At 55.1% G+C, this 14122-nt stretch overlaps 1 protein-coding gene across 7 annotated transcripts in view; it reads right to left on the bottom strand.

Annotated features, from left to right (window-relative positions):
• DACH1 (dachshund family transcription factor 1) overlaps window positions 1-14122 on the bottom strand; it is a 179995-nt gene that overhangs the window by 62802 nt on the left and 103071 nt on the right. For 5 of the 7 annotated variants that reach the window (XM_032956263.2, XM_032956268.2, XM_032956262.2 and 2 more), the window contains exons 2-3: window positions 11581-11681; window positions 5665-5820 (exon numbers count right to left, since the gene is read on the bottom strand). In XM_032956263.2, coding sequence (XP_032812154.2) covers window positions 5665-5820; window positions 11581-11681 — 257 coding nt within the window. The remainder of the gene's footprint in view (window positions 1-5664; window positions 5821-11580; window positions 11682-14122) is intronic. The other 2 variants (XM_032956264.2, XM_032956267.2) reach the window with 2 other exon arrangements.

Here is a 14122-nt window from a genome sequence, read left to right as displayed (position 1 = left end):
TGCAGGGGTGGCAATGCCAGAAATGGCAAAGTAAGAAATGATGTCTCCTTCGTACATCTGCACAAACAAAACAGACGCGTTGTTTACGCTCGCCGTCAATCACTTTCATAGCGGCGCATCATTTCGGCAGCATTGGTTCAGTACAAGCAAACTCTGGACCGGCTTTGACGAAAGAGCGTCTCATCAGCAGAGGATGCAGCCTTGATTGGAACCGACGACGAGTGAACCGCCCAGATGTTCACGGGCAGGGCCCGCTCTCCGTTGGACACGGGGTCCGGAAGATAGAGAGAGAAACATCGATTGCTTTGGCGGAGCGACTTTGTCGTTTGAGCGTGGCTCTTGGGAAACGTGAGCGGTGGCCGACGGAGCGATGGGGGCTGCCCCCGGTTTGCGCCGCGCGGTGAGTCCCGGCTGAGCCTCGCAGAAGTGTGGCTCGTCTCGATCGTGGTCGGCGGAGAGGGTGAGCAGGCGAGAGAGAAGGGATGCGAGCCGAGGTGCTGATAAGGGACAGACAATGGGATGGCGGCAGGGCGGCCCGGGATCGGAGGGATGCGGGGTGAGTGGTTGGCGGAATGCTCCACAATAGAAGCTGACATGAGCACAAAGATGCCACAGGACGCGAGGCGGGGGAGGGGGGGGGACTGAGAAGAGGTGGGGGCGGGGCTGTGCGTGCGTGATGGGGGTGCAATGGGGGTGCTAGTTGGGGCTCTATGGGGAAGGGGGGGGTGCAGGAGGTGGAGAGGGATGGAGGGGTGTGCCCAGACAGATGGCGGGCTGGTTGGCCCATTGATTGATTATTAAAAGAACAAAACTGAGAGCGCCCCCAACAATCCCCCCCCCCGCCCGCCCGCCCCCTTCTAGGCAGGCGTATGCCGCGGGTATCGCGTTCACGCCGCCCCAGACTGTCTGAGCCGAGTCGTGGAGCCGCGCGTGTGCGCGCACGGGCGGATGAGTGGGTGGGTAGGTGAGCGTAAGGTTAATAGACGGGTAGGATGATGGGTGAGTGGGTGGGTGAACGAGTAAGTTAATTTATAGGTGGGTGGGTGGGTGAGTAGGTGGAGTGGGTGAGTGTGTCGGTGAGTGACGGTGGGTGACGTAGTCGTTAGCGCGATGCGCTACAAAGCCGGCCACCCGAGTTAGATTCCCGCTCACGGCCAACACCGGTGATCATTATCTGAAGTACCTGGTGAGGTCTGTAATCATCACCACGAGGCAGACAAAGGCGGCCGTGCGTGGTGCTGGCTACCCACTCCCTCGTGTGCCGTGCCGGCCTTCATAGCTACTCGCTAACAGCACTTGCCGCAACAGTCTGTTTAGGTTACACGCGGGATCTTTGTCTTTGAGTGAGGACGGGTGGGGTGAATGAGCGAAAGTGTGGATGAGTTGGTAGGTGACCGGGGTAATTTATGGGTTTGAGGCTGGGTGAGTGGGTGAGTATATGAGCATATGGGGGTTTGAGAGGTTGGGTTCACGAGTGGGTTAAATATGGGTGCGTGAGCCAGTGGGTGGGTGAATAGGTTAATGTATGGGTAGGAGGGTGAGTGAGTGGGTGTGAAGGACGCTACTGGGCAGTTGGAGGCAGTCGCCTCCCAGCAACAATGGAGGGCAGAGGAGCGATGCTCACAATAACGAGCGGAGAGCCGGGCAGATCAAATGCAGTAAGTTGACACAGAAAAGGGTACAGCTGGTGCATCTACTGGTCATCTCAGTCAGCCAACCCATGGCACCTGGGTCTGTCCCGAGACCTCCTGTCAACGAGCCTTCGACACTCTTCACGTGGCCTCAAAGTGCACCTGGCCTGGCACAGCCGCCGTGGTGACGTCACCGTCACTTTGTGGCGAATGGCGGGTATTAGATTGGTGTGTGTGTGAATGGGCGAGTTTCTGTGTATCTGAGAACATGGGTGGGTGGGTGAGTGTGTGGGTTTTAGCGGGTAAGCGAGCGAGTAGGATAATGTATATATGGAGTATTGGTGAGTGAGTGGCTGGGTGAATGAGCAGGTTCGTGAATGGGTGTGTGATTGAGTGGGTGGGTGACTGTATGAGTGTTTGAGTGAATGAGTATGTGAGTGTTTGGGTATGTGAATGAGTCGGTGAGTGTGCGAGCGGGCAGGTCGGTGAATAGGTTAATACATGGGTGGATGAGACGGTGTGTGACCATATAAGTGAAGTGCGTGTATATAGGTGAGTGTGAGGGTACGGGTGGGTGAGTGAGTGGCTGAGTACGTTAACTTTTGGATCGGCGGGTGGGGGTGTCGATGAGTTTATGGGTGAGTGAGTTGGTGGGTAATATTACGCACACGTTAGTGTTTGGCGCGTGTTCCTGTGAATGCATGGGTGAGTGGACGTCTTTTGCGTGAATACACAGGTGATGCAAACCTGGCGACTCCCGCCCACGGCAAACACCAGTGACGATTATCTGAACCGGTCCCGGGCCTGCCCTAGGTCGACTCAGCCTTAAATGAGTACCTGGTGCGATGTGTAAACGTCGCCACTCGGGATACAAAGGCGGCCGGGATCTTGGTGTTCGCCACTCACCGCCTCGTGTGCCGTACCGGCCTTTATGGGTGCTACTCGCTCACAACACTTGCCCCAACGGTCTGTTAAGGCTATACGGGGGTCTTTGTTTGTTGTATAGGTGTGTGAGTAGGTGAGTTTATGAGTGTGTGAGCATTGAGTGCGTGAGTGAGTAGGTGAGTTCATGAGTGTGTGAGCATTGAGTGCGTGAGTGAGTAGGTGAGTTCATGAGTGTGTGAGCGAGTGGGTGGGTGAGTAGGTGAGTGTATGGGTGTGTGAGCGAGTGGGTGGGTGAGTAGGTGAGTGTATGGGTGTGTGAGCGAGTGGGTAGGTGAGTGTATGGCTGTGTAGCTGTGTGGTTCAATGAGTAAGTAGGTGAGTGTATGGCTGCGTGACGGTGTGGATTGGTGAGTGGGTAGCTGCTTAGGTGTGTGTGAGGAAAACGAGTGAGTGGCTACATTATTTTACGTACGTCTTTCCATCCAAAGGTGTGTCGTGCATGGGGTAAAGCAATCGTGTGCGTTAAACTTCTGAAAGTAGAGTGGGCACCGTGGGTATGGGGACACGTGGGTGTTTGAGAGAGAGCGCAGTGCACTTTGCAAACCTATATATGCGCTTTACGTACGTACGTCTATCAACGCATCGATCATTCATTTTGAATTAATTTCTTCACTTACGGTTGCCCCCCTCCCAAACCCCCCTCTCTAAAGGGCTGTTATCCACCAATTCACAAACCCGCTGTCACGCGCCCCAACCACCCGTCGACTCACACACACACCCACACAAAGACAAAGATCCTCCACCCGTGCAGCCTTCACGGACTTTTCGGGGTAAGTTGTTGTTGGCGAGCACCTATGAAAGCCGGCAGGCCCCGCAAAGGGGCCTTAGGGTGGGTGGTCAGTGCCACGCCTGGCCGCCTTTGTCTCCTAAGTGGCGATGTTCACACACCGCACTAGGGACTCATTTGAGGCTGGGTCGACCTAGGAGAGGCCCAGGACCGGGTTTCGCGTGATTCGGTACTGACATTGGGCCGCCGGGTTTCGTAGCACAGTGCGCTAACCGCTGCGCCACCGCTCGCCACGTACACTCACACACAACACACGCGACGCGATACTTGTGCTGTTGAAGCTCAGCAAGCAAATCCGTTGTCACAGACGCGTGCACTAAACTCGCTGGCACGATAGCCAGGCGGGGTGTGCGAGCCACCACCGCCACCACACTGCACACCCACAAAGACAAAGATCCCCCGTATAGCCTTAACAGACTGTTGGAGCAAGTGCTGTTAAGCGAGCACGAGGGGGTCGGTGACCATCACCACGCCCGGCCGCCTTTGTCTCCCCAGTGGCGATGTTTACACACCGCACCAGTTACTCATTTGAGGCCAAGTCGACCTCGGAGAGGCCCGGGATCGGTTCAGATAATCGTCCTTGGTGTTGGCCGCGAGCGGGAATCGAATTCGGCTCGACGGGTTCGTTGCGCGTCCGTCCCCGGCAAATTCACCGGCGCTCACTAACAAGGCGTACGCCAACAGGCTGATGAGGCTATGCTGGGGGGATGTTTGCTCATTGGTAGTGGTGGTCACTTTGGCGGTGGCCGTGGTGGTGTTGGTTGTGGCGGTGTGGGTGTCATTGCCAGCAACAGCAGCCAGTCCGCGTGTCCGCGGGGTGCAGCGGGTAACCGTTCGGGTCGCACGTACCCGCGCGCGTGCAGCGTGAACATCAAGGTTGGACGGGAGGATGCGTCGGGGGTGGTGTGTTGTGGATGCAGGAGTGTTTGCGTGTGTGGTGGGGGGGGAGTGTTTGCGCGTGTGTGTGTGTAGGGGGGGGGCAGTGTTTGTATGCTGAGATTTCTGGCAGTCACTTTAGCACGGAGGGCTCCGTGAGCCGAGCCGCCGGCTACCCCGGGTGACAGGCAATTAACGAGGGACAGGAGCACGGGCCACGGGGGTGGACGGGGACTGTCTCGAGCGTTAAACACCGCCGAGAAAACAAGGCGAGAGAGCGAATGGGAGAGAGCGAGCGAGGAGTAGGAGAGAGAGAGAGTGGAAGGGGGAGTGGGAGAGAGCGTGGACGTGAGTTGAAGCTTTTTCCCCGTTGTGGCCAGGGTCTCGCGTCAATGCCACCACGAAACAAGTCACTTTCACAACCCTGGCCCAGACTCCAACTGAAACATATCGGGGGTGGAGCACTCAGTTCCCACCTCAGTGCCCTTGATATAAATCAACATGAAGCAGCAGTCAGAGTGATTAATCATCCAGAGCACGCTCACTCATCAGCGGTCAGTTCCCTCCTTGTCACTCTTATATCGCTACTTCCGTAGTTTATGTGCCTGTGAACGTTTCACTCACAAATATTGAGGGTTCGGTCTACCAGACACCTGTTGTTTGGTCTTGTCATTAATGGGTATTCAAACATCACCACACTGCAGGTCAAAACAACACTCACCGACTCACCCAGAGACAAAGATCCCTTGTATAGACTTAACAGACTGTTAGGGCAAGTGCTGTTAGCGAGCACCTATGAAGGCCGGCACGGTACACGAAGGGGTGGCCAACACAACACCCGACCGCCTTTGTCTCCCCAGTGGTCATGTTTCTACACATCACACCAGATACTCATTTGAAGCTGAGCCCACCGAGGGGAGGCCTAGGACCGGTTCAGATAGTCGTCACTGGTGTTGGCCGTGAGCAGGAATCGAACTCGGGTCGCCGGGATCGTAGCGCAGCGCGCTAACCGCTAAACTACCGCTCCCCTTACTCACTCACCCACCCAATCACTCACCCACACATTCACCCACTCACTCACTCATCCACTCACTCATCCACTCACACACACCATCACCAACAACCGCCGTTCCCAACTAAGTGGCAGTGACGCCACCACGGCGCTTGTGCCAGGCTAGGTGCACCTTGAAGCCATCACGTGAAACGTCGAAGGCTCGCTGCTCAGCAGGAGGTTCACGGGACAGACCCAGGTGCCATGGTTTGACTGACTTGAGATGACTGGCAGATGCACCCTCCCCCCTGTTGTCCCCACTGTGCCAACACACACAAACACACCACCAATAAACACGCACTCAAAACACAGACACCCCCAATCCTCCCCTCACCCCCTCCCTCCGCCCCGCCCCCGCCACCCCCCCGTCTCACCGGCCGATGCGGAGCACATCTCGGTGGCGTCGCCCTCCTTGTTGCCCGGGTTACCATTGCCATGGACGCCATTCACCGCCTCCAGCTTCAGCTTTTTCATCTTCAGACTCTCCGGGAAGGCGGCGCCAGAGCTGACGCCCCCCGTGGGACCCAGGCCTGGGCGCGATGTGGCGGTGGTGGTGGGGGGGGTGCAGGGAGACAGGAGGGAGGAAGGCAACGAGGGAAGGGAGGAGGTGGAGGGAGGGTGAGAGGGAGGTGCAGGGATGGAGTCGGAATTTATTTTGAAAGTGTCACGCTGACCCGAGCGGGAGGATGCGTGTCAGTGGGGAGCGGTGGCGCAGCGGTCAGCACAACCATCGCCTGCCTAGTCCCCCTAGTCAAGCTGCGGGTGGTGGTAAAACACGGAGCGGATTGTCCTCCGTGCGGCAGCCACCCAACAGGGCTAATCGTCAATACATCTTCGTGTCGCACCTTTGATTGCCAATGATATCCCAGTAAATATGCAACGTCCGGCCAACGTTGGCATGGTGGTTGGAACCGTTGGCCCAACGTTGGTCCAACGTTCCACGTTTACAAGGATTGTACTCGTCGCGGGCAAGCGGACTAAGTTACGAGGCCAAACTTCTGGGTTCAATCCCCAGCCATGCCAGCGCATCGGTGGTACAGGTGTATCTGAAGCTGGCTTGGGTTCCTCCAAGGTCGGCTCAGCCTTAAAAAAAAAAAAAAAAAAGAATACTTGTATATATGTTGCAGTTGTCCGAACAGAAAACAGCACCGCCGTGGAGAAAACGTCGGCCCGGTGTACGTGGCGCTGGCCACACCAACACCCCTCCGCCCTGCCAATCGCGTACTACCAGCCTCGATAGGCGCTCGCTAACGTGCACCAGGCACAGCGAGCCGCGGCTCCGACCCACAAAGCCACCGGGGGAAGAAGCGTCTGAGTTGTGGGTTGCACCTGAAAGATGCTAACAACGCGATGGCTGGATCCAGTGAGCTACGCGTGGCAGGAAAGCGCTGTCGATGCAATCAGGGAGAGATTCTAGGTTTGTTTGGTGTCAGCTTTCAAGTTGGTGATAACTCAAGGGGACTTGGCCATGAGTCACATTTGCAAGTGTGACCCGGGTCACCAATTTCACACAAGCAAAAGCAACAACAAAAACGACTTTATTTTATTTTAGCGGATACAGCCCACCGGGCTATTCGCTCTTTTTTTTTCAGAAGCGACCTGGCCACAAATTACAGCTCAACAAAAGTAGCTTATATCGCGTGGACATTCATAGCAGACAATACTCTCAACGCATGTTTCTAAATGTGGGAGTGAAAACCCCACGGCGAGAGAGAACATGCAAACTCCAAATATACAGCAGGCGTCAAGGGGTCGGGATCGAACCCAAGCCCTCCTGTACACCAGGCGAGGTAGTTAACATCTCTACAGGGAGAGAGAGAGAGAGAGACACGCAAACTCCAAATATACAGCAGGCGTCAAGGGGTCGGGATCAAACCCACGCCCTCCTGTACAACAGGCGATGTAGTTAACATCTCTACAGGGAGGGAGAGAGAGAGACACGCAAACTCCAAATATACAGCAGGCGTCAGGGGTCGGGATCGAACCCACGACCTCCTTCATACCACGCGACGGAGACAGCATCTGGCCATCGCGAGATAACACAAATAAAGAGATAACGAAATAAAGTTCCAGCAACGAAGCAAATAGAAATAGTAACAAAAGCAACTGTGTGCTGTATGTGATGTGTTATGGGTGGGACGCGTGCGCAGAGTGGGGGGGGGGGGTCGCCGAGACGGGCAGTGGAGAGGCACCCAGAGGTCAGCAACCAAGGGGAAGAGAAGACCTAAAGGTGGTGGTGAGTTTGTAAGAGCGACCCTTTAAGGAAGTGTATACTGTGAAACAAACGGGTAGACCTAATGACAGTGTGTGTGTGTAAGACTGCAAGAGCACCCGACTTAGGATATATCTAGCAGAAGGAAGGAAGCGACGGCGAGGTACGGTGGCACCCATAACATTGGCTTCGATGACATCTTGACCTTGACCCTGGCCCACAAAATTGATCGAAGCGATACTTGCGACGATCGTTTCCACCGGGTTTCCGTGGATGTAACATGGCATCGATTCATTGTTGTTCGCAGAGGTTGTTAAACTTACCGTACTTGCGTATCGTATATCTTGTAACTTGTAAGGGACAGCGATGGGTTCTCGTCACGCCTACAGCCAACAGGGGCGCTATCATTCTCAAAATCAAACAAATTATTTGGTGATGCCGCTGCCGCTGCTGTCCAAGCAGTCAACACAACAAATTGGGCGCATGCGTCAACGATATAACACTGTGGCCTTGTCAAGCACACGCTGTAGTAATGTGTGCCAAGAAGAAGGGCAATTGCCCGAAACGTCGGGCAATTGCCCAGTGTTATTGATTAATGCGTTGAGGTTTTTTTTGGTTGTTGCTGCTGTGCTATTCCCAGCAATGTTAAATGAATAATCGAATTTAATCGAATTTAATCACGTAATGGGATCGGCGACCCCCCCCACCCTCCGAATCGTGTGACGGCCAATCGAATCGTCGCGGGGATAACATTGGCGGGTTTTTACTTTTTTGAAGACGGTGGTGGTAATTCCACGTTCGCATAACGGGAGCAAGTACATCCATTTCAACAAAAAGCTGTACGTGTACTCACAACGTTCTGTACTGCAGTAAAAAGTACTGCAGTGGTGGCTATAATATACCGACCCTTTTAACCCAGGAGATCGTCGTGCGTGTGTGTGCCTCGATGTGTGTGTGTGTGTATATAAGTGTGCGTGCATGTGTGCATGTGGGGAGCGGTGGTGTAGCGGTTAGAGCGCTGCGCTACGAACCCGGTCCTGGGCCTCACCTTGGTCGACTCAGCCTCAAATGAGTAGCTAATGCGGTGTGTAATAATCGCTGCTGGGGAGACAAAGGCGTCCGGGAGTGGTGCTGGCCACCCAACTCCGTCGTGCGCCGTGCCGGTCTTCATAAGTGCTCGCTAACAGCACTTGCCCCAGCAGTCTGTTCAAGGGTTTACGGGGGGGGGGGGGTCTTTGTCTATATACTTACACGAATCGTCGATTGAAGATTATTAATCATCCGAGGTATTGCACAGGTGTGTGTGTGTGTATAAACAACAGCAATGCCCAGCCCTAACTCCTTCGACCATTCCCGTGTACCAGTTTGATTCCCACACCGAGTTCGAGTTCACTCACCCCGCCTCCAGCCCCAACCCCACCGAGCCCCCCTCACCCCCCCCCCCAACACAAACGACCCCCACCCCTCCGCCTAAAGGAATCTGCTTTGTGTAATATCCATAGCGTAAAATATAATTGCGCTTTCAAAAGGGGACTGTTGCTTTTTGTGTGTGTGTGTGTCCGTGAAAGGCGCTTGAGGGAGATTGATTGATAATGCAGCGCTGTTTTTTGCGGAACGAGACTCGGTGTCGTGAAATTAGGGTTCACCCCCCCCCCCCTCCTCCTCCAGCCCTCAACCCGCTCCTTGAAAGCTTGTCAGCTCAAACGTTGACTCTTCACTCCCCTGTTTATCTTGGTCGCCTCCCTCCACGACGCCCCCTCCCCTTACACACACCCCCACCCCACCCCCCGTCAGCCCTACACTCGTACAAACGAGTTCACAGACGTTTACAAAGGGAGCCGACTTGTCCCCCCCCCCCCCCCGTGCAGTCGTTCGTGTTTGTAGATTTGATGGGCGCTGTTAGCGAGCACCTATTATGGAAGCGCTAACGTCATCGGCGGCGGGTGCTTACGGTAGTTAGAGCCCTGCTCACGGCTCACGTCAGTGGCGAGTGATGTCCGAACTGATCCCGCCCCCCCACCCACCCCACACTTCACGAAACAGCGTGGTGGTTCGTTTTAAATGTGGCCGATGATGTAGATGATGTAGATGCAGAGCGACAAACCACAATTCCACATTCAGGTGGTCAAGCCAGATTATAATAACCGCGTCAGGAGTGACGGAGTCGCGTTTCGCTGTGATGATGTCTGTGAGGATCGGGCATTGAGTCGTTATTTGAGCGTTGTTGTTATTGATGTTTTTGTACGGTCTGTTCTGGATGACCACAGTCGCAGACTGTAGAGTTTTTGTTTTAAAGTTTCCATGTGTGCATCATCAGGGTATCCGCGTCTGCTGCTATGGTTTGTGCAGTGGATGCGGTTCAGGGCGGACCATGAGCTTCGTGGAAGTTCAAACCCAGGGCTCGACCGCGTTGGGTCTTTCACAACAAAGTGTTTGTGGGCTCTTTTTTAACTCCATTCAGCTCTACCAAGCTTCATCGGGGCTGAACGCTCAATTGTTGAAGGCGAGTAGCGGTGTTGATGTATGGTATAACCACCCGCGCTCATAGATAAACATATAAATAATAGGCTGCCCTTCGTAAATCCACGGCTGAATGAGGGCCTTCCCTCACGCTGTTATCGGCAGTGAGGATTGTTAATCATACTTCACCACGATTTGTCAGGGGATGGTGCAGTCCCGGGAGTGATTCAGATATCGCTCGCCACTGATGTTAGCCGTGGTCGGGAATTGAACTCAGGTCCGCCCGGTTCATAGCGCAGTTTGCCAATAACCACTCACTGCCCCCCCACCGCAATATCGTAAAAGATCATCATCGGCCAATCCACCCACAATATACTGCCCCCCTCCCCCGTAATATATAATATATATTACATGTACAATAATATATAATATGTAAACTAGCTATATATTTATATTGTCATGTGTAGTTCACACCTACGGGCTATCTGCCCATGGATCGTGATGATGATGATCATCATCATCATGTAGGTTGAACTTCTTTCGCACCGTACGTGGCCAACCGTGCCAATCGGCGGTGCGCCGTGATGAGACACAAAGTCATCGCTCACAATCAAAATCTTTATTTAGACCGCAAGAGGAAGCCGATTAGCTGTGAAGCTCTTTTTCACGGATACGACAGGTATTGATGGTAATCGTAATCACCGCGGTCGTTATGGTTATTTATAGCGCGCAATGCGCAACACAGATCATCCGCGAGCAACCTTCACGAACTGCTGTGCGCATGAATAAGTTACGAAGCAGCGGCACCATCCAAAGAGAGAGAGAGAGAGACACCGCGTTCCGTTGCGGAACCACCCCCCGATAAATGACGGGTCAAAGGAATTCATCGCACGAGCGAGAATCAAACTTTGTGCGATGATATTAAAAAAAAAGTAACGGTGCATGCGCACATTGCTGTACGCATGGTTGAAACTTCTTTGGCGCCGTACGTAGCCAACCGCGTGGATTGCAGAGGCCCGAAATAACGCCGTGGAGGGGGGGGGGGGGGTGTCCAGAGAGAGGGAACGCGTGGAGCCACGGACCGAGAGAGCAGGTCAGTGACATCGAAGTGAGGGAGCTCATACCTTAAGGAACGAATACAAAATGAAAACTGAATGAATCACAAACTACAGTGCACGAATCACCGAATTAATGAATCAATGAATAACCCCTTCTGCTTTCCCTCGCCCACCACCGCAGTCGTAGTGCCCCCTCCCTAGCCCTGACCTGCCCCCCCCCCCCACCAGCCCCCCGTTACCTGGTAGAGACAGAACCCCCGGATGAGCATCATGATTTAATTAATCAGATAATTTATCAATTTAACGTGCTTCATCACCAAACTATTTTTTTATGAATACCCCCCCCCCCAGCAGCCCCCCCCCCCGTTACCTCGCGGAGACGGCGGCAGCACCCGGGGAGAGACATCAGTCTGTGCGGCGGCATCATGGTTTAGTGAATCAATGAACGGATGAGCGATTCGTTCAATCAATGTCATCCTTGTGTGTGTGTGTGTGGTGATGATGATGATGATGCTGATGCCCAGGTGAGTGCGGAGTGTCCTCCCCACCTCCCTAGTTACCTGGAGGAGAGAGCACGCCCGGGGAGAGGAGGCCGTGGGGCATCATGCTGTCGGGAGACAGTAGTCCGTGTGCTCGCTTCGGGGGCCGGCCCGGCCTGGAGCTGACGACAAGGGCAAGGGAAGCGTGCAGGTGGGTGACATGCGGACACAGCCACCACAACCACCGTCACCACAACCACCAACGCCACGTCTACGTGTGGGTAACGCGAGGACACAACCACCACCACAGCCACCACCGCAACCACCAACGCCACGTCTTAAGCGTGGGTCACGCGCATACACAACCACCACCACCTCCACGTGTGCGTGAAACGTGAACACAACCACCGCCACTAACACCACAACCACCACCACGTCCACGTTTGCGTGAAACGCGGACACAACCACCACCTCCACGTTTGCGTTAAAAGCGGACACAACCACCACCACTAACACCACAACCACCACCACCACCTATGCGTGAAACGTGAACACAACCACCGCCGCTAACACCACAACCACCACCACCTCCACGTGTGCGTGAAATGCGGACACAACAACCACCACCACCACCGCTTAGAGAGGTGAACAGATGTGGAGACGTTTACGAAACGTGTCCATCAATTTAAATGTGCAGATCAAGATAAAGCCCATCACCGCCGAATAACAAAGAGAGGACCGTGCGTGTTAGTCGCTGGAACTCGCCCCCGGCGTTGTCGACTGCGGGGGGCGGGAGATGGACTCGAACCGGCGGGGCTGTGCGCGTCGTGAGCCGGGCAGCGTCACGCTGCTCGCAGCTACTAACAGCAGCGGAGCAGCGCACGACCCACATCACAGAAAGAGAGCGAGAGAAAGAGAGAGCAATGACCCGCACATACCCTGGTTGAACTTGGATGATTAAGAAGAGAAAAAAAAGGTGTTAAGATGTTTTAAACGTCGCATTGATACTGGCTGAAAGGGGTCCCGGAGGTAGAACTGCTTAACCCGAGCTCTTAAATGCTTTTGCGTTTGCATCGTCCTTGTCCTGTTCGCATTTTGGCAGCCTTTGGCCCTACAGCATTTGTTTAGAATTGATTTTTACGTTGAGTTTTGTCGTCGTTCCCCGGCACTTCCGATTCGCGCGCTTGGTAACGTGCGGTGCGAAAGAAGTTCAATATACAGAGCCATGAAAGAGGCCGTCTCTGGCGTAGGCCAATCAGTTGCAGGGACAACGCACACACGTCTCACCCCAAGCACGCGTGGCGAATGCCGACTTGATGCTTTGCAAGAGGTGTGTGTGTGTCTATCTGGTGTTTTGATCGTCAACCTTGAGTGCCCACAGGTATAACGAGTGAACGCCACCCAATTCCCCCTGCACGAATCGTGAGGAGGAACCCTGAAGAGAGGAGGAGATTAGAGACCCGATTCTCATGGTGAGGAGGAGGAATAGAAACCTCCACGGGGCTGCCCAGGAGATACCCCCCCCCCCTCCTCACCCTCCCCCTATCCTCCTTACCTCCTCCCCCACCACCAACATCCCAAGCACCACGCACATCGCGAGGCGTTCATCTAAATGCTTTCTGGATGACAGCAAAGGAATTCTGTTGTGCACAGGAATTTAAACGCGGTAAGAGTGGTTCCAGACACGCTCCATATTTCAAATGTGCGCTGCGTTTTCGTCTCTTGTAGAAGAAGGAGGAGGAGGAGGGCACGGTGGGGTAGGGGAGGGGGTGGGGGTTGGTGGTGGGGGTGGCTTTTACTTCAAAGACAAAAGAGAGTCAGAAAGAGAAAACACATGACAACGCGGAGAATACGAGCACGCTGTTGTGTCAGAAGTCACAACTATAAACGGACGAGCTGGGAACGGGGGAGGGGGAAGCCCCCCACCCCCGTCTCCCCACCCAGCCCCCCCCCGTCTCCCCCACCCAGCCCCCCCCCGTCTCCCCACCAGCCCCCCACCCCATCTCCCCACCCAGCCCCCCCCGTCTCCCCACCCGTCTCCCCACCGAGCCCCTCCGTCTCCCCCCCATCTCCCCACCCAGCCCCCTCGCATCTCCCCATCCAGCCCCACCCCCGTCTCCCCCCACCCAGCCCCCCCCCCCCCACCACCACCCCCGATTAGCGGGCGGTGGCGACAACCCCCCTCCAATGACTGCTCAACTCCTCGCTAGGAGCGAGTGAATGTTAACTGCTGCCCCCCTCCCTCCCCTAATCCCCCCTCCCCCACCTCTCCCCAACAGCCCCCCCCCCAACAGCCCCCCCCCCCGTAACCGCGACCCCATCATCGGGCCTTCGCTCCCTGCCCCCCCTCCACCGCCCCTCCACCGCTCCTCCACCCTCGGACCTTCGACCGAGCTGAATGTTAACTCTGTCATTGGCAGCGCCCTCAACCCAGAGTCAGCATGGCCCCCAGTGTCATCAGCGTCACTGCGGTTTGTTTTGATCCCGGACACCGCAGGGTTGGTGCTGCTGCTGCTGCTGCTGCGATTCTCCGCTCGTACCACCCCGTGTTGTTGGCCACGATGTCCGACGTTTCGCCCCACGTGTGTTGGACACTCGGTCACGTGAAGCCAAACGTCGGACG

The sequence above is a fragment of the Petromyzon marinus genome, chromosome 18 (genome assembly GCF_048934315.1).
Source record: "Petromyzon marinus isolate PM22_M1 ecotype Great Lakes invasive population chromosome 18, UKy_Petmar_22M1.pri1.0, whole genome shotgun sequence".
NCBI classification, from domain to species: domain Eukaryota; kingdom Metazoa; phylum Chordata; class Hyperoartia; order Petromyzontiformes; family Petromyzontidae; genus Petromyzon; species Petromyzon marinus.
This window is presented reverse-complemented; position numbering and strand designations above follow the sequence as displayed.